General features: G+C 41.9%; 1 protein-coding gene across 1 annotated transcript in view; it reads right to left on the bottom strand.

The window, feature by feature from the left end:
- hydin (HYDIN axonemal central pair apparatus protein) overlaps window positions 1–13,155 on the bottom strand; it is a gene marked incomplete at both ends in the record, with an annotated part of 211,630 nt that extends 198,475 nt beyond the window's left edge. The window contains 5 exons of the mRNA XM_080737231.1: window positions 1,899–2,023; window positions 4,093–4,292; window positions 8,138–8,272; window positions 9,474–9,593; window positions 13,057–13,155. Coding sequence (XP_080593357.1) covers window positions 1,899–2,023; window positions 4,093–4,292; window positions 8,138–8,272; window positions 9,474–9,593; window positions 13,057–13,155 — 679 coding nt within the window. The remainder of the gene's footprint in view (window positions 1–1,898; window positions 2,024–4,092; window positions 4,293–8,137; window positions 8,273–9,473; window positions 9,594–13,056) is intronic.
- Between the last annotated feature and the right edge of the window lie 10,274 nt (window positions 13,156–23,429).

Below are 23,429 nucleotides of genomic sequence, written 5' to 3'. Positions count from 1 at the left end.
TTTGTAGTTTGAATAAAAGTCAGCCGGGGTGTGCATGCGTGCGCCCGCGCATGTGGTGTGTGTGTGTGTGTGTGTGTGTGTGTGTGTGTGTGTGTGTGTGTGTGTGTGTGTGTGTGTGTGTGTGTGTGTGTGTGTGTGTGTGTGTGTGGGTGGGTGGGTGGGTGGGTGAGTGAGTGTATGTATTTACATGTGCATGCGTGTACAACAGAAGACGCAAACAGAAATACTCAATCTCTAAATATGTTACCAGACAAATTTGTCTTCTGGAACAGAACCTCAAAACAATGCTGCGTGCGTGCGTGCGTGCGTGCGTGCGTGCGTGCGTGCCTGAGTGAGTGCGTGTACTTCTATTCGTATGCATACCACATCAGAACACTTTGGAGTTTACAGCCTGTTAAATGCCTGAAAAATTCACCACCGTGTGAACACATCAAATTTGACGACTATTAATGTTTAATGCTGCGTTATGTCGAGTTATCGTACAGTATTGTCACGGGTGTTGTCTGGCTGGACGGTGAGCAATACCTCAAGGTTATAGCGTACATAAAACAGCAACAAACAGCGTCCATTTTGATCCATGTCTGATTTATCTAAATACTGACATTACAAGCGTAACCTTAAACATGTGAACTCAGTTGTGGTTATGTCATGTTATTAACGCCTTTGATTTGCTACTTAGTGGGCCAAAGTAACATTGGAGGTTACAAGGGAACAGTATAGAAACCTTACAATGAGAGAATCCTGAGTACATAAATGCTGAGATTGAGAGTACATGTTATTCTTATTATTCTATGTGTAACTGAATGTTGGAGCTGTTATTAGGACAGGGGTGGAGATTGCATGGCTCGTGTGCATTAGCATCATTTAACCCATTTAGTGCTCCAGACATGAACGGGTTAAATGTCTAGCGTGCATCTCGCAGGCTCCTATACGCTCCATTGTCTTATTTTGAAGGCCAGAAGTCCATTGCGTAAACACTTCCGGGTTGACGTCATGACGTCATTCAACGGGAGCGGTCGTCATCCCATGCCGTTTCTAAAATGGCCGATCGATGCCTTTGTTATTATGTTTTTGTAGCGAGAATCTAATGCCATCCTTGGCTTTAAAAGTGTTTGGAGAAAATGGACATTAAAGATGAGATTCCCCGTCGGCCTCCATGTTATGGGATTACTATTTTGTGCACGTGGATCCGTGATGATGATGAATCGGCGAGGCCGATCGTGCCCAGACCTTCCGCCGGGCTATAGGGTAAGAACGCCAGCTTTACTCTATATACAGTATTTTACGCGAGTATACTCGGGATCGGCACTCTAAATACTTGAGTATTTTTCACGAGTATACTCGGCTAGAAATGAGTTAATAGCCTCATTGCAGAACCGCCTCTTGGTCAACCAGAAGGGGAAGACCTATCCTACATATACTGTACACCAGGGTTAGGCAACCTTAGCCACGGGTACCAACATTGGCACAGGGGAGGGCGATCACTGGGCACACTGGCAGAAATGTGAGAGAGAAGATTTATATTTTTAAATCAAATATTGAGTCACCCAATTTGCAGCAAATGACATCCTGCACACAATTCTACATTCATTAAAATTCTGAACTTTGACTAGGGCGAATGTCGGGGAGATAGATAGGTTATTATTGCTCTGAGTCTAATGATCGTTATAACAAGGTCCTGACAATCAAAATATGTCAGAATTGTGATGGGGTGTCATTAAAATCAATGTTGACATGGCACACTGACTGTAAAAAACATGGCACAGTGCATAATAGATTATCACCATGGCAGTCGCTGCAGAGGGCAACGATGAATGCTGGGTGATAGTTTGCTTATCACATCACCCATATCCTTATTCATTCACAAACCTTGTATTTCAACGTGTCTCTTTACTCACCTGTATGGTAGCGCAGCAGCATGCCCTGACAGTGGTCCCCTACTGTCCTGGGGTTGAACTCCACAGTCACCTGCATACTCTCTCCTACGCCCAGTGTCCCCACAGCAGGTGTCACAGAGAACGGGCTAGAACAGAACACAACACAACATAACAGAATAGAACAGATTAGATTAGATTAGAATGCTGTAGAATAGAATAAAATAGAATAGAATAGTGGTCCTCAACCTTTTCAGGCCGTGACCACTAAAATAATCATATTTTGAACTGGGGACCCCCCACCCTGACGAGCACTACTTGGAGTTGGAGGAGTTGTGGCATTACATGTAGTTTAACACACTTCTATTGTGAAAATAGCAGATCTACAAGCTATGTGAGCATGTAGATCGGCTATTTCCACAATTTCTGCTGCCATTAATATTTGACAATTTGGCCAATGTTTAATTTGTCATTTTAGAGGTATTAAAAAGGTCTTAAAAGTCCTTAAATTGACACTTTAGAAATGTGCAGATACCAGTGATGTTAATAGGTTTTCAAAGTAATGGGTCCCGGGACCCACAGGTGGTCATTCGAATGAGTCCCAGAAAAAAATTATGGGTCCCCAATTTGGGTCCCCATTTTATTTATTTTTTGCATTGTGAGCTTTTAGATCGGCTATTTATATTTGCCTCTATCTTATATTATTTTACAATTAGGCTAATGTTTGGACATTTTTGATAGTATAGTTTTAGCTTGTTGATTACTATGGTGCAATAATGGTCTTTTTTTTTCTTTTCTTGGGGTAATAAAAAGGTAACTTATAAGTACAATTTAAGGTACTTTTACTTTACTGGAGTATTTCCAATTTTCATTACTTTTACTTCTACTCCACTACATCTCAGAGGCAAATATTGTACTTATTCCACTACAATTATTTGAAAACTTTACTAGTTACTTTGAAAAGTATAGCCTACATAACCACTTCAGCCATGGCTATTTTCAAAGGATATTATTTGGTAACATGTGATACAGAATAATTGTGCATAATGAGTACTTTTACTTTTAGTCCTAAAGTGTAGCCTATACTTTTACTCAAGTACATTTTGAATTCCGGACTTTAACTTGCAGTAGAAGATACTTTTACTTAAGTAAAACATTTGAGTATACTTCTGTGTATGGAGAGACCACTCGACGTAATACTATGAGAAAGTGGAGCGCTCCGGAGAACGGCTGTTGTAAATCACAGATAATTAGTTTCTCCGCTTTGAAAATCAGACGTCTTTTTATGACTTAATGAGTTTATGACCCTCTGCCAGCCTCACTGACTGTGCCTCAGAAGAGCAGCCACGGCAGTAGCTTTAGCATGTAGCTAAAAGTAGCAGCATCACATCAGAGTGACAGAGAGAGCACGTTCATGCTGCTGCAGTGCAGAGTGCGGTGGCTCCGCTGCATGCAGAAAGAGACAGACAGACGGCAGGCAGTTTCTGGCGAGGATATTAATGAAACGAAATGCTGTTTGCGACACGTTCATTCCGCGGGGACCCTGACCGCGACGCTGTTGTTTTGCCAGTGTAGAGACGTCGCGTTTCTGCGCCGTCAGTTGCACACGTTCTGTGGGGGAACCCCTTTTGGTGTATCACCTAACATGCAGTGCCATTATGGTCAGAGAGCGGCCCGGTGCTACGCTAAAACTCAGGCACCCATTGAATTCTGTGACCATCTACGGGCACACAGAATGGCGTCGGTGGACGATAGAACGCACTGTTGTTAGTTCTATCGTCTGTTTTAAGACTTTCTACGCGGATTTCATTTGTGTTAAAGTAGGGTTAAGTAGCATGCCTTCACCCATGAATAATGGTGGCGTCTGTGGACTTTTTAAAATATTTTTTTTTTCGCGACGTGGTAAATTATTTTAACGTGGACTCCAATGGAGGCGATGCGTCCGTGGGACCCCAGGGCAATGACGTGAATGCGTCTCTAGGCAACGTGAATGCGTCAGAGACGCGGGACGCGCACGTAATGACGTCACTGAGATACCCTCTATACACTTAAACTTTATGTTGGTCTGTTTACTGTTGAGTGAGAAAACAACATTGCACATGAAGTAAATCATCTGGGGACCCCCCAAAATAATTTGGGGACCCCCCCTGGGGGTCCCGACCCACAGGTTGAGAACCACTGGAATAGAAGTCCAATGTTGTCCAATGATGGTCTTTACCTCTGTGTGTGCAGCTGGAACTTGGCCTGGGTGTGTCCTATGTTGCGAACCAACTGAGTCCTCTGTGTGCAGGCTTTGACAGGACAGATGGGTAAATGGAGCTCATCTCGAAAGTCCAGGATGCCCCGTGGCCCGATAGCACGGATCAGAACCTCGAACCTCTCCCTCTCAGTCACACATTCCAACCTGTGATGGTAATCCTGGACGCACACACGCACGCACACACACACACACGCACACACACACGCACACACACACACACACACACACACACACACACACACACACACACGCACACGCACACGCACACACACACACACACACACACTGTTATCCATCTCTATAAAGCTATCATTTATAGTATATAACATAAATGTCTTGTATTTGCACAACTTGCTGTGCTGGTGACCATTGAATGAAAGCCATATTGCACCAGAGGCATTGTGTGTCCTTTAACACATCGGGTGCCCACGTGGTGTCTACGCGTCAATCTCTTTGATCTTTACGAGTGCCCAACGACGCGTTTGACGCGTTGTACAGTAAACTATACTGTACTGTAGCTACTGCACTTGGCTACCGCGGTGATGAAACAACTCCATTTCCCAACATGCAGCGCGCAATTACGTCACCCGGACGTGCTGTGTGGCTCGTTGACTTCCTGTTTACCGGCTGCACAAAAGTGCTGTTTTCTCCGGATTCCCTTCCTTTTTTCATTTTTTTCTCAAAACGGCAGCCTCTTCTACATGCCGTAACACAAACACCGTGGCTTAGAAATGATAAAAAACGGTCCTGACTGAAAGAAAAGATTTTCGCGAAATAAACAGGACATACTCGGATTACATTTACTCGGATTACTTTTCTCGCCAGTACTCTCGCCGGTAGGTAAGATGACGCGTTGCCATGGGCACCAGCAAATTAGACGTCAGAGATCACGTGGGCATCCGATGTGTTAACATATTACTGCTAGATTTGATGGAAGCTTCTCACTTTTCACTTGCACATACAATATCAGGAAGAGAGTGAGTGCCTCTGTAACCTAATGCCTGACCCTTGACCTGCTAATATGCATACAGTATAAACCAACATAGTTCACGTTACTGAATGCTCATGATTCAGCTGGTACATTTTTTTTGCACAAAAAAACATTCCTCGGGCTAAAAACGGATCCACAAAACTATGGTTTAGTGATGGTTTAGTGATGAGTCATCACTTTTCACAGTTTTGCGGGGTCCTTCATTAGCCTGAGGAATGTTTTTCGTGACAAATACTTGCAATGGATTCAGAATCATGAAAAAAACCCTAGTTAGACCCCTCACATGCTAATTAAAGAAGATTTTTTTTCCTGTGTAGTAAAAAGAATATAATGGGAAACCTTTTTTTGTTTTTCTTTTAAGATTTGTTTTTGGGATATTTGCATTTATTGATAGGACAGTAGACTGACAGGAAATGGGGGGAGAGACGGGGAGTGACAAGTGGCAAAGGCCGTCTGGATCGGTAATCGAACCGGCGCCGCCGCCAGGCATCCATGCCTTTGTGGCAGTGCCTAAGTGGTATGCACCTGGACCAGTAGGCCAGCGGGCGCCCCAATGGGAAACTTTTAACATGTTTTTTGGATGACCCTAAGGATCATAAAAAACTTTGAACCATTACTATTGCACTATTGCTTTTGGGTCAAACCTCAGATTGAATGTTTGTGGCACCTGGGGGAGTCTGACTCGGGCAGACCAAGGTGAAACACAGCAGAGGAGAGAAGCAAGAGGATTTATTTTCCCTAGATTTACCAATTCCACTGGAAGAAGTGAACTTTTCCTGCTGGATTATTGGACGACGTTGCATTAGAGACAAAGGTTTTCTTTGGATTTCTTTTGGACATTTAAGTTTGAATTATAGCCAGACTATTATAGACTAAAGCTGAATATTTCATTTGGTTGAACCTTTTATGAACCGCTTTATTTTATTTGTTTTGAGTAAGTGAATACTTTCTTATTTGAAGCTTTATTTGTTTGTTTATTAAATTACAGCTAAAGCTATTTTGCTCATTCTTTTTGATTTAGTAGTGTACCAATGACTATAGCAGTTCAGCATTATCCACACTGCCATTCTGATTCTAATTCTTATTTTCTTTGTTTTACTCTCTTTTTAAGACTCTCTTTTTAATCCCATGATTTTTTACCCTGTGTCAATTGTCTATTATACAACAGGTAGTTCCGACGAAGCAATCTGATTGGTCGAACGCAGGACCTTCTAGCTGTGAGGCAACACCACAACGGACTGCGCCACCGCACCCTTGATTGAAATTAGGGGTGGGCGATACTGGATAAAAGCATTATCACGCTATGCTTCATGCAGTATCATGATACACGATATTATCACGATACTGTTTTATGCGAGTTTTTAGGTTTATTATGATTATTAGACCCACACATATATTCTATAGATAATCTATTCATTTGTATGCTGCAGATAGAAAGATAGATAGCCTAATCTATGATTTTTTTAATGATAACATTCAGATTTTTGATTAAACAATTATCATTTTTTACCTCAAAATATTTACTAGTTGGTGTGATGATGGTTCAGGTCATTCAAATGGGTCCCAGAAATGTTTTATGGGTTCCCTTAAAATGTTTTTTGAGTGTTGTGAGCTTGTAGATCGGCTATATTCAAAACAATTTGGCGGGACCTCTCTGGGGGTCTCGACCCACAGGTTGACAACAACCCATGCCTTACCATTGAAACTTGAGGGAAAACAAATTACCTTATGGTTGGTTTATTAGACCCACACAGATATTCTATAGATAATCTATTCATTTATATGCTGCAGATAGAAAGATAGATAGCCTAATCTATGTTTTTTTTTAATGATAACATTCAGATTTTTGATTAAACAATTATAATTTTTTACCTCAAAATATTTACTAGTTGGTGTGATGATGGTTCAGGTCATTCAAATGGGTCCCAGAAATGTTTTATGGGTTCCCTTGAAATGTTTTTTGAGTGTTGTGAGCTTGTAGATCGGCTATATTCAAAACAATTTGGCGGGACCTCTCTGGGGGTCTCGACCCACAGGTTGACAACAACCCATGCCTTACCATTGAAACTTGAGGGAAAACAAATTACCTTATGACCAACCAAAGTCAGGAGGTTTGTTATGATACAAGCTTTATTTTTAGAGAATTACTCACTCATTATCATCCTAGCTTTTCGCTTTTCTACTAACAATAATGGCATGGTTTTTATAACTAAGCCAATTATGTAATAGACGCAAAATAGACGCGACGATTTCACCGCGATTCGCGACGACACACGCATGCATCAATGGTGAAAACATAAGCACTTTACAAATAGCAGCAAATAGCTACTTGTTTATAGTTAATAAAAACAGAAGCATGGATTTACAAGGTGATCTAAATCATCTCATCAATACTGCCAGAACACACAGCTAATATGGATGAGACTCCAGCACAGTTCAGCTTTGCAAGCAGTGAGATGGCTGATAGCGATAGCAGGACGGATAAGTAGTTTGCGTCCTGTTAGTTTAATGCATCCATTATGAAAAATATGCTTCAAAGAATGCAGGCCAAGCTGCATCACTGCTTTAAGTCCCGTGAAAGTGAAACTAAATCGTGGACCACTGTGCCGTGCTCCTGCACACAATCACAACTCAGTCAGTGCTGTAGACACTCCTGTCTGCGTGCTGCACGGGGGAGGGGCCGTGAAAGCAGGGGACAGATCCTCAAACTATATGACACGTTGAGCCGCGACACGTTATAGCTTGTAGATCTGTTCTTTTTGGCGAATTACACCACCGTACTATAGAAGTATAAATTAAGCAATAGAGCTGCGACTCATGGAACGTGCACTCGCTGTATATCCAGAGCCTTTTCTAAATGACTGTTTGTATCACGAGAGAAACGATATTCTGAAATGGCCTATCGTGGCAAAGCTGTATCGCCGAGACGATAATTATCGCCATATCGCCCACCCCTAATTGAAATCCTAATTGATGGCCCAGACAGTGTCACATCCCTCAAATCCCAGGTACCTTGTTCTCCTGAGGGGTGAAGAACACAGAGAAGGTGGAGGTCATCCCTGGAGCCACCTTGTTATACACATCCACTTGACCCACCACACGAAAACATGGCAAGTCGCCCGGCACCACCTTCACTTGTCGTGACACCTGGGCAATAAACACACAGTACACACATACACACACACACACACACACACACACACACACACACACACACACACACACACACACACACACACACACACACACACACACACACACACACACACACACACACACACACACACACAGTAGATCAGGGGTCTTCAACATTTTCAGGCCAAGGACCCCTTAGTTGAGTTGAAGCAGGGACCCCCACAACCTGTTCATAGATTCCATATAGTTTCATTGTTTGATAGCACAATCATGAAGTGTATTTTGGAATCATGTCAATTTGTGTTTTCAGATATTTAACCACTTGAACCGTCTTAAAAAAACTTTAACTTTCACTCAGTCTGCTCTTTTTCCCCTCTACACCAAAGCTCTTTGACAAAAATAACCAATCTACAAGCTCCCAACGCCTCGCGCTGTGAGCTTGTAAATCGACTATTTTTGGCTAAAGTTCAATAGTTAAACCCTATTTTATACTTCGGTTATTCAAAATATAGCTGATCTGCAAGCTCACAACTACTGAGCTTGCAGTACTATAGATCAGAATCACCTATAATGACATGCCCAAAATAGGGAGGGACGTCAGGGTTAATGTGGATATAGAAGTGCAAACACTGACCACCACCACAAATGCAGAGCCAGGTATATAAAAAGGCATTCATTGCTGCTTGAAGATGTCTTTCAGAAATCACTGCAATAAATCTTTCCCTAACCCGTGCCCCGAAACATTTTCCAATTATGGTACAACACCCCCCACCCCCCCACATGTGCATAAAGTAGTCCATGCAGTGCACTGGGCTACCGGCAATAATTACAGAGGTCAAAACTACGGTAGTTGTTTTGTCTTTTCATTGTTGTAGTAAATATTTGTCACTTTCAATAAGAGCTTCGGCTCAGTGCCTGACTTGTGAGGGTGCATTCACACTAAAGAGTGATATTACCCTTTCCTTGTCCTAGGGGAATCTAGGGGGAATCCAATTCATTCCCTATGGAAGTTTCATGCCTCTTCCAATCCTCTTGGCTTAAAGTGACAACGCACTACCCCAAGAGGCATGAAACCATGTGACTTCCATAGGGAATGAATTGGATTCTGCTCTCCCCCCTCATTCCCCTAGGACACGGAGAGGGCAGGTGACTTTAACTGCTGTGTGTAGGAAGCCTAAGTGAAAATGCACATATTAAACACATGCACGCACACCTTGTCATTGTTGCGGAGGAGCAGCGGCAGCTCATACGTCTCTAAAGGAGAGAAGTTCTGGAAGACCAGCTCAGATGGGTACGGCTGGAACAGAGCCACATCCACATCCACCAAGGAGAACTGAGGAGAACACACACATGCACAGGCACACACACACACACACACACACACACACACACACACACACACACACACACGCACACGCACACGCACACGCACGCACACATTTAGCGTGAGACGACATTAGTCTTGATCTGTTTACTCAATGAAGGTTCTATCGATTCCGTTAACACAACTACTGCCTCTTAATCTGAAGGTTTGCTTGGTGCCTCTGTGCCACGCCGTTTCCTCCATAGGCCTCCGCTATTATTTTGAAGGGCTGGAAGGGGGTTGTTTTTGTTTTTTTGGATTATCACTTGACGGCAACGATTACGTCATCTAGTCACATGACAGTGTGGGTCCAGAAGGGAAACATGGCTGCGCCCATCCCGAGTCTAGAGTGTGCAGAGTGGAGACCCCTCTTTGTATACAAATGTATTTTATGAGTTATTGAAGTTTCTTTATGGGCCTCTCAATGGATTTACTATGGAGGAGCTTCACTTCGCGTGCACGCCCGACGTGCGTTGTAAACAAATCGCGGACATTACCGATGCGGGCGGGACCGGAGCGACGTACAGTAAGTAATAATATCTTTACTGTATATACAGTAAGATTGACAGTCCTCACCGTCAACGGCGCCATGGTATTAACCCTTTCAATGACGGTGAGCGTCGTCAACAGCAGCAGAACAGTTAATGAAGCGGTTCTCAAGCCTTTTCATTTCAAGGACTCCACAACTCTCAGAGTTACAGGCCTGTAACGGCACATTAAGAACCACCTCAAGGAACCCTGAGGGTCCCTGGACCCCACTTTGAGAACCACTGCCTTAGTGCAAATCTCTACTTGAAACTCTCTGTAGCCCTAACCTCAACATATGCAAAGTTTACCCTGTTCCCTAAAATAACTCCTGAGTATGACGTAGACGGAATTAGGGATGGGACGATATGAAAATGTCATATCACGATTATTGTGACAAAAGAAATCGCGATTTACAATATTAATGCGATAATCAAAATCCATTATCCTGGGGCGGAACATTTGCCAAAAAATAGCCGATCTACAAGCTCGCAACGCGACGCGTTGTGAGCTTGTAGATCAGCTATTTTTTGGCAAAGACATTTGATAGAGATCGAGTGAAAAAAAAGACTATCAAGTATATTATAAGTACCGTTTACCAATTATAGAGGGTTTAAGTGGTACCGGATATGTAGCTCGGCAAATAAAAGGTGAATTGATCCAAGTGCATGACAGAGGACGATATCACGATATATTAAATCTCCGCGATACGATTATCGTGAGTGTTTTTTATCACGATAGACGATAATATCGCTTATCGTCCCATCCCTAGACAGAATCCTATTTAAAATGAAACGCCAATCTCCTCCCTCGATCTGAGACATTCTCTCAACCCTTCTGTCCTCGCATCTGATAACACTAAGTTCCTCCAAGTCCACAGAACTTTACTATACAAAATGAGAGTACAGTATAGGATTCATTCACATTGGCTGTCCTCTGTCCAGCTATTAGCACCCTGCTGACAAGGCAAAAGCAGCAAAGTAAATCTGAGTGTCAATGACCTTAGCAGGGAGCAGATGCTCTGTGCCCAGGGGACTAATGATGAAGTAACAGTGGGATATGTTTCCATACGAATGTTTTCGTTCTCTTCCAGAACACATCTACCTACGTCCTTCGGCGAGGGATATGTTTGTAGATTCATGAATGCATTAATTAAGCCATATACCGTGTATATATATATATATATATAATACGGGGAATGAGAGAAAACAGGCAGAATAGGCCAAGCTTTCATTACAAAGTGACAGCAACGTGTCTGCAGTGTGTAGAACTAATTATTCCAAAAGATGAGAGTGACTTGATGTATGTATTTTACATATCCCTGTGGATATGAAGGCTTTTGGAGCCAGAAGACAGCTTGTCACAACCGAATGTAGGCCTCACCACTTTAACTGGAACTTGAGTCTGTATGGAAGAGTCTCCCGGGGGTTCATTTACAAGATGAAAGTCAGTGCAGTAGCTGTGTACTGTGCAGACAGCGCGCACGGCACAGCAAAATCCCATCTAATGTTTACCTTTAATCCGTAAGCTGCTTCTTTTGAACGTCCGTTGTTGTTATATGAACACCAGCTATCTATCATGTGCAGTGAAAGTAAATGTCATACTAACATAATATGTATAAGATAAAAGATAATATTATTATCTTTTATCCTCCCTGTCAAGAATGCCTGCACTGTCTCTCTGCTTCCATTGTATGTCACAGGTCATAACCCCAAAGCATACAGTACGCAATTTGATTGAATTTCGGTGAAAACTGGTGAAACTGAAAGCAGGGCATGTTCAGTTAGCTCAGTGGTTCTCAACCTGTGGGTCGGGACCCCCAGGTGGGTCCCCAAATTATTTTGGGGGGGTCCCCAGATGATTAACTTAGTGTGCAACATTGTTTTCTCACTCAACAGTAAACAAACCAACATAAAGTTTAAGGTGCCCTCCACACTAGGCGCGGTCACCGCCTCCTAGCAATTCATTTTCAATGAGAGGCGGGCGACTTTTTCGGGCCGCGCAGCGACGTTTGGGGTCGGCGAGGCGAGCGGGCGCGGTCCCGTGAAATCCACCACGAGCGTGCTCGTTTGTGCGTGCGTACGCGGGCGGTGAGAGATGGATTGTGTTCATCTTTGTGAAATACCGCGCAGCTCCGACGTGGAGGGCACCTAAGTGTGTAGAGAGTATATGCACGTTTCTAATGTGACAATTTAAGGACTTTTTAATACCTCAAAAATGACAAATTAAACATTGGCCAAATTGTCAAATAGGCAATAAGAGGCAGAAATTGAGAAAATAGCCGATCTACATGCTCACAACTCCTCGCAAGCATGTAGGTCTGCTATTTTCTAGAGATGTTGCCGATCAATCGGCAATGGATCGGATCGGGCCGATCAAAGCATGATCGGCGATAATCGGTGGTTTAGATCAAAAGGTAAATTCACCGATCCGATCCGATCGGTGCATCTGATCAACCAGCCGTTCAGTATGCCCACTTGAGGCCATTTTGGGGTATTAATTTCCACAGTGCTGAAGGAATAATTAGTTACTGCTATGATAATAAATACATATTAATGCTGGTAAATAACTATAAGGCAAATATATAAATAAATTCATGAGTGAATGAATGAAATAAAGTTAAAACATTAACATTTAGAAAATATAAATAATAACTTGATCGGATCGGTGATTGATCGGGATCGGGTGATCAAACTTTTGTGATCGGTGCTCGGTGATTGGTTCCAAAAAACCTGATCGGACCATCCCTTGTATTTTCACAATAGAACATTTTTATACAAAATGTAATGTCTCAGCTCTTAGTGCTCGTCACGGTGGTGGGGGGTCCCCCAGTTAAAATATGATTATTTTGGGGGTCGCGGCCTGAAAAGGTTGAGAAACCACTGAGTTAGCATATGGCAGCATTTACTTTTTGGTGTGTGGTCTCGCTCATGTCCAACAGCTCCAGGATGCGAGGGAGGTGCATCTCCTTTGTGCTGGCCAGGCGCTCCTCCGTGGACTGCAGCATCTCTTGGGCATAAACAGATGGAGTCACCTGCAACCACAAAGCAGCAATCTTCAATCTACAATCTTTTCATTTACAGATAGTCAGCAGGTCCTCCATACATACTTAATGAAGAAGTACTGGGCCACCGCAGCAAGACAATTACCATTCATAGTTGACAGAATGGGATATTATAGCATTTAATTGAACAATGTAGCACCAAAAAAAGATGTGGCCTCATAAACTATTCATGGGTTGCATTTGTAGTCCTAAACCGGCCATATTGAGGACCAACACAGGTGTTCAATTTGTCTGACTGGCATAGAACCAATGTTCTACGTTAATCAAAACACCTGTGTTGGTCCTCAAAATGGCTGGTGTAGGACTACAAATGCAACCCATGAATAAACATCCACAGCAGCAGAATATGAAGTGGAAAACACTACTAACGCTGTTTTGCATATAATGCTGTTTTATCCATAAGTACTGATTTAAAGACGGCCTCTACTGGTAACCGGTCACTTCGCCAAAGATCCAACTCGCCAAATTGTCCACGCTCATTGGGCAGGCTTGTCAATGCTCCTGGATTTGCCAGGATGATTAGCAATTACATCTACTATGTTAAATATTTTCTGGGGGAGGACCCCCAGATGAGAAGTCATTATTAAGGATGTCTTACTTTGCTTCAGTCATCAAATTTGTACACCTATATTTGGCATTTTAAGGCTGAAATTGTACCCATGCTAGTAAAGCAAGTTCAAAAATTCAACAGAACACAGGAAAATATATATCTGTTAAGAAGTTTTGGGGGGAGGACCACCAGACCCCTGTTGGGGAGTTCCGAGCACCCCCTAAAAAATAAATCTCCTGGTTTCTCCTGGACTGACAGTCCAATGTTGACAACCCTGCTCATTGGCGAGGTGTCCTAGCAAGTTGATTTGGCGAGTTGGATTTTTGGCGAAGTGACTGGTATTCCCTCTACTGGCTCCCATTATGATCTAAACAGCACACTGTGTACAAGTGTAAAAGTATTAAGCAGTAGCCTTGGGAGCCAACAGTTCCCATTGGTGGCCCATGATAGGTCAAAAGCCTATCTCCTGTTTCTCTTGTGGGGGCCGGGAGGCAGCTTGATGTACATGAACACCCCCTGCCTGCACACGATGACGCTAATGTCACAGGGACACCATCCTACCCATTGGGTACCATTTCTTCTGTCTGCTGTGAAAGCCAGCTAAGTGTTCTGTCATTATTGTCTGATGATAATAAAAAACTAGAAATACTGTTCCTTCGAAACAGTGTGGGCTCGATTCCAACCCAACAAATAGGATACTTTAAGGTACTGTAAGGTACAGTACCCTACAGTATTGTACTGTACCTTACTGTACTGTACTGTACTGTACTGTACTCTACTGTACTGTACCTTACTGTACTTTACTGTACCTTACTGTACTGTACTCTACCTTACTGTACTATACTATACTGTACTCTACTGTACCGTACTGTACCTTACTGTACTGTACTCTACTGTACCTTACTATACTGTACTTTACTGTACTCTACTGTACTTTACTGTACTCTACTGTACTTTACTGTACTCCACTGTACCTTACTGTACTTTATTGTACTTTACTGTACTTTATTGTACTTTACTGTACTCTACTGTACTTTACTGTACTCTACTGTACCTTACTGTATTGTTTTGTACTTTACTGTACCTTACTGTACTTTACTGTACTCTACTGTAACTTACTGTACTTTACTGTACTCTACTGTACTGTACCTTACTGTACTTTACTGTACTCTACTGTACCCTACTGTACTGTACCTTACTGTACTTTACTGTACTCTACTGTACCCTACTGTACTGTACCTTACTGTACTATACTATACTGTACTCTACTGTACCGTACTGTACCTTACTGTACTGTACTCTACTGTACCTTACTATACTGTACTTTACTGTACTCTACTGTAATTTACGTTACTCTACTGTACTTTACTGTACTCCACTGTACCTTACTGTACTTTATTGTACTTTACTGTACTTTATTGTACTTTACTGTACCTTACTGTACTTTACTGTACTCTACTGAACCTAACTGTACTTTTACTGTACTCTACTGAACCTTACTGTACATATTCTATGTGTTCTAGAGGTGTATATTGAGTGCATATACTGTAGGTTAACAATCCCAGATCACATCTGTCCTCCACTATGTCTATAACCAAGGCGTTCTTCTATGTGGCCACTCCAGACTGAGGAGTGGAGCATGACTTTTATTGTGTTTGTGGATCTGATTTGAAAATGCATCGGTTGTGATATCTCCCTGAAAACCAACAACAACCACTAATACGGCTGATTGTCCCTGCGGGTTCTAGGATATATACTGTAAATCCCATTGCCCGGGATCCTAAAACCTTATTCTTTTTAAGAACAATTTCTAAAACACTACAAAACATGTCTCAAAGACAAATACAAGCAAACGTCTTCACAGTAACACAGTAACAGTTGTTTGTGTGTGTGTGTGTGTGTGTGTGTGTGTGTGTGTGTGTGTGTGTGTGTGTGTGTGTGTGTGTGTGTGTGTGTGTGTGTGTGTGTGTGTGCGTGCGTGCGTGCGTGCGTGCGTGTGCACATTGTAGATCAACTTCATAGCAGTATTAAGTGGTCCATCTATGTTTTTTATTAATAATAAAATCTGCAAAGTAACAAGTAACTGAGGCTGTCAAATGCTGTATTTATAGTAGAGTATATGTAACAAAAATGGAAAGTAGAGTAAAAGTACCTCAAAATTGTACTGTAGGTACAAGTACTTGTATATACTTGAGTAAATGTACTTAGTTACTTTGCAGCACCACAGAACAGCCAATGACAGACAGGCCTTTAATCACAGCTGTCTCAATCAGTAGAGTGGAGAGGGACATTTATAGATATTTGTAGTTTTAACTCAGAATATATACATCACAAAGCTTAGATATTTGGATCAAATCAGAGAGCAGACCTGTGTGAACGCAATGATATAGATAGCATATCTGAAGTGTGAACACTGCAGCCACAGCGCCTTAACATAAACATGGGTCTATTATCCTTCTCTCCACTCACTAAACCCATTGGAAATGCATTGGGTGCTTAAAGTTAAACATTTTTATTTTTTTATATTTATACTACAAAACATTTCAAAACCAAAAATACAAGCACACGTGTCCTCAGTAAGCTGAACACATAAAAATTTGAATGGTGTTGAAAGGTGTAAGCGTTTAAGAGATGAATCGCGCCAAAGTTTTGAGGATACTGACTGACTGATAGATAAATAATGAAGATAACATACGTGTGCTCGCCTTCCAGGCGAGCCCACAATAAGAAAACGACTGAAATGACGAGTGTAACCACGGTCTGTTACAGATGCAAACTTATAAATAGCCAACGGCTGTTGGAAAAACATTGTGATACGAGTCCTGTGAGGCACTTCAATGGATGGTGCAATGAAAAGCTGTCATCTGTAACAAACACAAAATACAGTATGTGCGCGCCCCACGCACGCACACGCGCACGCACACGCACACGCACACGCACACGCTCACGCACACACACACACACACACACACACACACACACACACACACACACACACACACACACACACACACACACACACACAGACTGTTGTCTCAGCTGATTTACTATGCTCGGAGAAAGTAAATATTTTCTCCTTCAGAGAGGGCCATCTGGGATAGCTTGGTGCTGTTAATATTAACTCAACACATTCCTCTCCAATTTCTCTTCATCAGTGCACTAGCAGCAAAGAAACATACAACTGCACTTAGCCTATTTCAAGGTCAGGGCATGAGAATATATTTTTTAGCTTAAAATTGAAATGAATAATGTAGCAGAAGGGGTTACTGTATATGCAATATTGAATAGCTGCCAGTTAGGTGTGTATTCATAATACACACTCCTTTCTATAATTCAGAGACAACACAATTGCTCACCTACGCACTATTCTTTAGAAGGGAAAGGTCATAAAAGAAGCTATTTGTGAGATCTTTTAAAGAAGAAACAGATGTCTTCGTATATTTATCAAGATGGCAAAATATATCTCCCTCAAAGGCCAACATTCAGTTATAAAGGTAAACTTCTGGCGGAGCGCAACCACACAACTGCATGATACTGAACAGGGTACGGAGCGCCACTGACCCCTACTCGAGAGAGAACCAAAATGGCTTTTGAGAGGAAAGGACCACCCATTGAGCGGGTGACGAAGAGCAACATGCCAGTAGTGTGGACTTCAAAAAGGCATTTGACTTGATACACAAAAGCATCCACCCCTTGTAGGTCATGACCGAAAGAAAAAGATCACGGATACAATCGGCTGAAATTAGTTTTCTCAGACGGGTGGCCGGCCTCTCCCTTAGAGATAGAGTGAGAAGTTCAGTCATCCGTGAGATACTTGGAGTAAAACCGCTGCTCCTTGACTTGGAAAAGAGCTTAGGTGGTTCGGATGCCTCCCGAGCGTCTCCCTAGGAAGGTCCTCGCTACACAACACATCCCACTGGGAAGAGACCCTGTGGCAGACCAAGGACCGGATGGGGGATTATATCTCCCCAGTCCACACTGGCCTGGGAACGCCTCTGGATACCCCAGGAGGGAGTTGTTAACGTTGCACTGGAAAGGGGAAAACTGTAAATCTCTGTTAAAAACTTTAGCCCTGCGATGGATGGATGGACACAAAGACATGGTGTTGAGGATACCCAAGGCTTACAATGTCCCTCCCAACCTGCTCTGAGGCAATAAAGACATGGACACTGCACTGAAAGAAGTCAATGACTTCAAATAATCAACTTGGGCTCATGGGTCACTTTGTAGACCTTAACGTTAGGAAACGCTTGCATGAAGGGGTCTGAATGGCAAGGCCAGTGCATTGTGTGGAGTCCAACTTCCCTCAACATATCAAGCTCAATTTCCTCTCTGCAACTGTAGTCCAATATCATGTGGCAGTGAAGGCTGGACCCTGAAGCTTGGACCCCCACATCTTCCAAATTTACGTGGACGTACTAAAATCCAAGGATGACCTAGACTAGAGAGAGCTAAATTATGTTCTAGATCTAGAACGAATGTACATCCAACCTCAAATCTGTAAAATCCTGGTTTAATTTAACTCTGAAAGAGTGCAGAGTGAGTGACCGTGGCTAGAAATGCAATGGACACGCTTCTGTCAGTGCGCCTGCCTTTCTATTCAAGTGATGTAAAAGGTCATGCATTCTTTATTTCAATAAAATCTAAAGTTATACTGTAAGAAATAACAACAATAAAACACAGAACACTATTATGACACGATTATGGTATTAGATAAAGCTAACAGGTAAGATAACGGCTTCACTTTGTGCACATCATGTCACCCAACCAGGACATGTCCGAACAGACAGAGAGACAGGTAGAGATCAGTGTTGATTTTGTCAACTAAAACTATGACGAAAAATGTTTGTCGACTGCGTTTTTTCACTGACAAAAACGAAATAAAAACTGAATAAAAACTTAGCTGTGATGACTAAAACTAAGACTAAATATATTGAGTGTTTCGTCAACAAAATAAAAACTAGGCTAAAACGTTAGGGAGGGACTAGTTTGGTTGCTCTCAGGTGTTGCGTGCTGAAAATAGCAGCAGCACGCAACCAAGTGTAAAATCAGTCATTACGATGCCATCAAGTCCCGCCAAAAGACATTTTAGTTGACAAAATCAACTGTAGATTTAGTCGCCTGAAAACGTATGATATTTAGTCGACTAAAATATGACTAAAATTAAATGACATTTTATTCAATATTTATTCAAAAGACTATGACTGTCAAAAACAACATTGGTAGAGATTAGTGCTTGGTTTTACTGAGTGCGCCTTACTAGTTCATTGTTGGATCTTCTCCATTGCACCATCAGTCACACAATTTGGTAAGTTACAGTGATGTCATTACGTGCGCATCCCGCATCAAAAACTCATTCAAGTCGCCCAGGGACTCATTCATGTCATGGTCCTGGGGTCCCGGGGATGCGCCTCCATTGGAGTCCATGTTAAAATAATTTACCGGGTCGCAGTAAAAGAAAAACATTTTAAAATTCCACAGACACCACCATTGTTCATGGGTGAAAGCATCCTACTTTACCCTACGTTAACACAAATAAAATCCACGTAGAAAGTCTTAAACAGGCGATAGAAACGTCAATGTTTTGATTCCACCGACGTCCGACGCCATTTTGTGCGCCCGAATTCGTTAGGAGCACATGTTTTAGTAGTTTTAGTAGTTCTAAGTTCAAACATTAGCCAAATTGTAAAATAAATATAAGAAATAGGCAAACATTTTGAAAATAGCCGATCTACAAGCTCACAGCACTCGAAAACATTGTATTGAGGACTCATAAAACTTTTCTGGGACCCATTTGAATGACCACCTGTGGGTCCCGGGACCCATTACATTGAAAACCTAGTAACATCACTGAAGTTATCAGCGGCATATTTTTTTCAGGCTGCAGCCAGCATTAACCTTGTGTCACCAGGCTTTCCGCAGTACAAGCCAGCTTTATGGAAACATTTTTGTTTTGTTCCTTATTCAGCAACCACAAGGGTGCTCATCCATACTATCCATTATGCACACCAGTTTGACAATTTAGCAGTGCTGAGCAAAAAAAAGAAAAGAAGGGGGGAAAAAAGACTATTCAATACTTTGTTGACAAAATTCAATGCTAACATAATTCAGCAGGTGATGCAGGTCTGTAATAACTTTGGGGGTGACAATAACATGTCATTTATTCAAATTGGTACAGAGCGCAAATTCTTGATATGTTATGTGAGAACCGTAAAAGGTGCCCTGAAAAGGAATTCATTGTGGCTGGCTAAACAAGCATTCACAAACAGCATCTAGCTGGAGCAGTCCAGAATGCACTTCTGTATTTTACAGTGGAACCAAGAATGCATCATTTTTGTTATTATTTATTATTTCCCGTTTATAAGCAGTTGTTTAACACTAACTGATACATTAGTAGCCCTGGCCTATTTTAAGGATACATGATTCTACTTCTATTAGTCACATCATGCTTTTATTTATACATTATTTTGCTCCCTGGGAAGTAGGCTAATAGGCCTAATCATATTCTATCAGCCCAGCTTAACATAAAATATATTATGTGGCATTCAATTAGATGCTTAAAATGATATAAGCAACAGAGAATAATAAACTAATAAGACCCTCAGGGCGACATGTGGTCGCGCCAATTCTTGGCCATCTGGCCAGTGATGTATATCGGACCAGTTACCCATATCGGACCAGTTACCCATATATGGAGACCCCAAGTAGCCATATATGGAGACCCCAGGTACCCATATATGGAGATCCATGTACTGTATATGGAGATATGCTGTGATTGCCCAAACATACTTACTCAGTTATTCGTTATGTGAAAGTCCTATGATGTCTATGACATCTGACATCATACCCTTTTATGCCCATACATGGAGATCCCTGTCTGTAGAACCAGCCGTTAGTGTGGTATGTGGCCTCCATATATGGGCATTCCCATATGAAGTCCAGTTAGATTTGGGCTTAATACTGATGACACCAGGGAACTCCATATATGGTTATAAAAGGGATTCTGTTCTGATTACACTATGGAATGCGCTCCCCTCCCATGTTAGTCTTTTAAAGCTTGTCTTAAGTCCCATCTTTATACCTTGGCTTTAGAGTTTCTGTGGTCTATGTTTTGTTTGTTTCACTGTTGTTTTATGTTGTGTGATTTTGCTGTTCTGTGTTTTTAGTGTTTTGTTCTTGGTGTATTTTTGCTTATGATTTTCTGTGCAGCACTTTGTAAACCTCGGTTGTAAAATGTGCCATATAAATAAAGTGGATTGGATTGGATTGATTCTGCCAGAGCGTGTTGTCAGAGCGGCTAACCCATTCTGTTAAGAGTGGTTCCCCTGACATCACAGTGACGTCAGAGCATGATGTCAGAGCGACAAACCCATAGAACCACAGTGTCAGGCGTTATAGACAGAGATACATACGGACAAGCTGAGACCGTTCACACACCGTACTAAACTTGCGACCTACGGTAAACATTAAGGTTCTGAGCAGAAACTTACGCAAATTTTGAATTGTGTGTGCAGGTGCGCGGGATGGTAAAGGACCTTGATATTGAATAGTGGGTGCTGCCTGCCCGCCCCCTAAGCCCACCAAAATAACATCGCTTTAAAAGCTAGTATCAATTTGAAATGACCAAACTACTTGAGTTATACTTTTTTTAACTTTTCTTGTTTTCTTTGACATTGAAAGAATGAAATGAAGTTGAAGCAAGGGCACCTATCCTCTAACACCTGTAGGAACTAGGAACTAAGGAACAGCTAGGGACCAAAGAGAGATCAAAGACAGAAAATAGATGAGAGCTGGCTGTAATGAGACGAAGTAGTTACATATTGATTTCCGCTCTCTCCAAGATGCCAAAGTAATTATTCAAATAATCAGTCATTTGGGTCACAACTTAGATTAAAACAGGTTGTTAAATTGTCCTTGTATAGCAGGTGGCTTTACAAATCTAGGAATTCTGACTGGACACGTCCAATTTTATTGATGGATGAATTATATGTCATGTTGCTATTAGTCTTTAGTAATTGCTGCAATGTGTGTTGGCCTATAGTGACATGTTCTAGGCTAAATCACCTCTAGAAGCCAACACTCAAGGTAAGAAATAAATGTTTGCTTGAAAACCCACAGCATGTCATCAGTATAGCCAGTTATCCTCACCCTTTTTGGTCTGTCTTTCTTCAGGACAATTTTGGGATTCCGAGGGAAAACCACTTTGCTCTTGAACCCCTCTGGCAATCTCGGAGGTAGAGTATGCGAAGAAGATTGAAGTGCCTGGACCTTGGAGGTTGCCATACTGATACTGATGGTGTTTTGTGACAGATCCAGCTGAAATTACAACAGAAATATTTTAACAGATTAGTGCAACAACAACTATACACACAGGCGCGCACGCACGCACGCACACACACACACACACACACACACACACACACACACACACACACACACACACACACACACACACAGTATATATCCTACTAACTAGTAAGACGCCTCAGGGCGACAAGCGACCTCGCCGGTAAGGGCGTATATCGGCCAGTGATGTATATCGAACCAGTGTATTTTGGAGTCATGTCAATTTGTGTTTTCAGAAATGTAAACGCTTGAACCGTCAATACTTAATAAACTTGTCCTTTCACTCTGTACATGGTCTGCTCTTTTTCCCCTCAACACCAAACCTCTTAGCCGAAAATATCCGATCTACAAGCAAAAAATGCCTCGCAGCGCGAGGCACTGTGAGCTTGTAGACCTGCTATTTTTTTGAATGGTTAATATAAAAAAGGAGAAAAAAAGGTTTCTATCCCACACAGATTTGTAGGACCCCCTGTAGAAACTCTGAGAACCCCCTAGGGGTCCCGGACCCCCTGTTGAAGACCCTTGCTATAGAGCGTTTGTTCTGCAGGGTTCTCCCAACCCTGTCTCTCAAGCTCTTTGTTAAACAGAAAAGGCATTTCCACAATAGAGAACTCATACAAAAGGAGGATACAGGTTAAACAATTGAAATTGGAAGTGATGACATAAAGAAGTAAAAGCAAACAAAATTGGACTTGCTAATAGCTGATAAACATGGCTGAAAGGGAAAAGCCCTGTTAATGAACCCATAACAAAAGTATAGGCTTAGATGCCTTATAATATCACTTACATTACCTTTAACGTCATTTTTCTTTATAGTCAGCAGTCAGGGAATATTATCAGAATACCTGTCAAAGCTGGGAATAAATTCCTTAATCCTTACCTAACAATTTCTTCACCAATGTGTTTGTAAAGGTGTCTAGTAACATATACAAAGATTGAAATTCAACATCCCTGGGAGAATATTTGACAGCTAGGGTACCGGTAATTCATTTACTATACACTATACTATAAGGGTAAAAAATGACTCTCAAAAAGTATGCTTTAAGTGGGATGTGAGGGGTCTAACTAGGTGTTTTTAATTATTCTGAATCCATTGCAAGCATTTGTTTTGCACGAAAAACTTTCCTTGGGCCAAAAATTACTCATCACTAAACCATCTTTTGTTGGGCTACTTTTAGCCCAATGACCCAGAAACCCTAGCTGTCAAAGATTCTCCTAGGGATGTTGAATTTCAATATTTGTTAGATATGTTACTAAACACCTTTACGAACACATTGGTGAAGAAATTGTTTGGTAAGGAATTTATTCCCAGGTTTTTATT

The sequence above is a fragment of the Nannobrachium achirus genome (assembly GCF_963921795.1).
Source record: "Nannobrachium achirus genome assembly, chromosome: 11".
Classification (NCBI taxonomy): Eukaryota; Metazoa; Chordata; class Actinopteri; order Myctophiformes; family Myctophidae; genus Nannobrachium; species Nannobrachium achirus.
The sequence above is the reverse complement of the archived record's forward strand: the minus strand, read 5'-3'. Positions and strand labels throughout refer to the sequence as shown.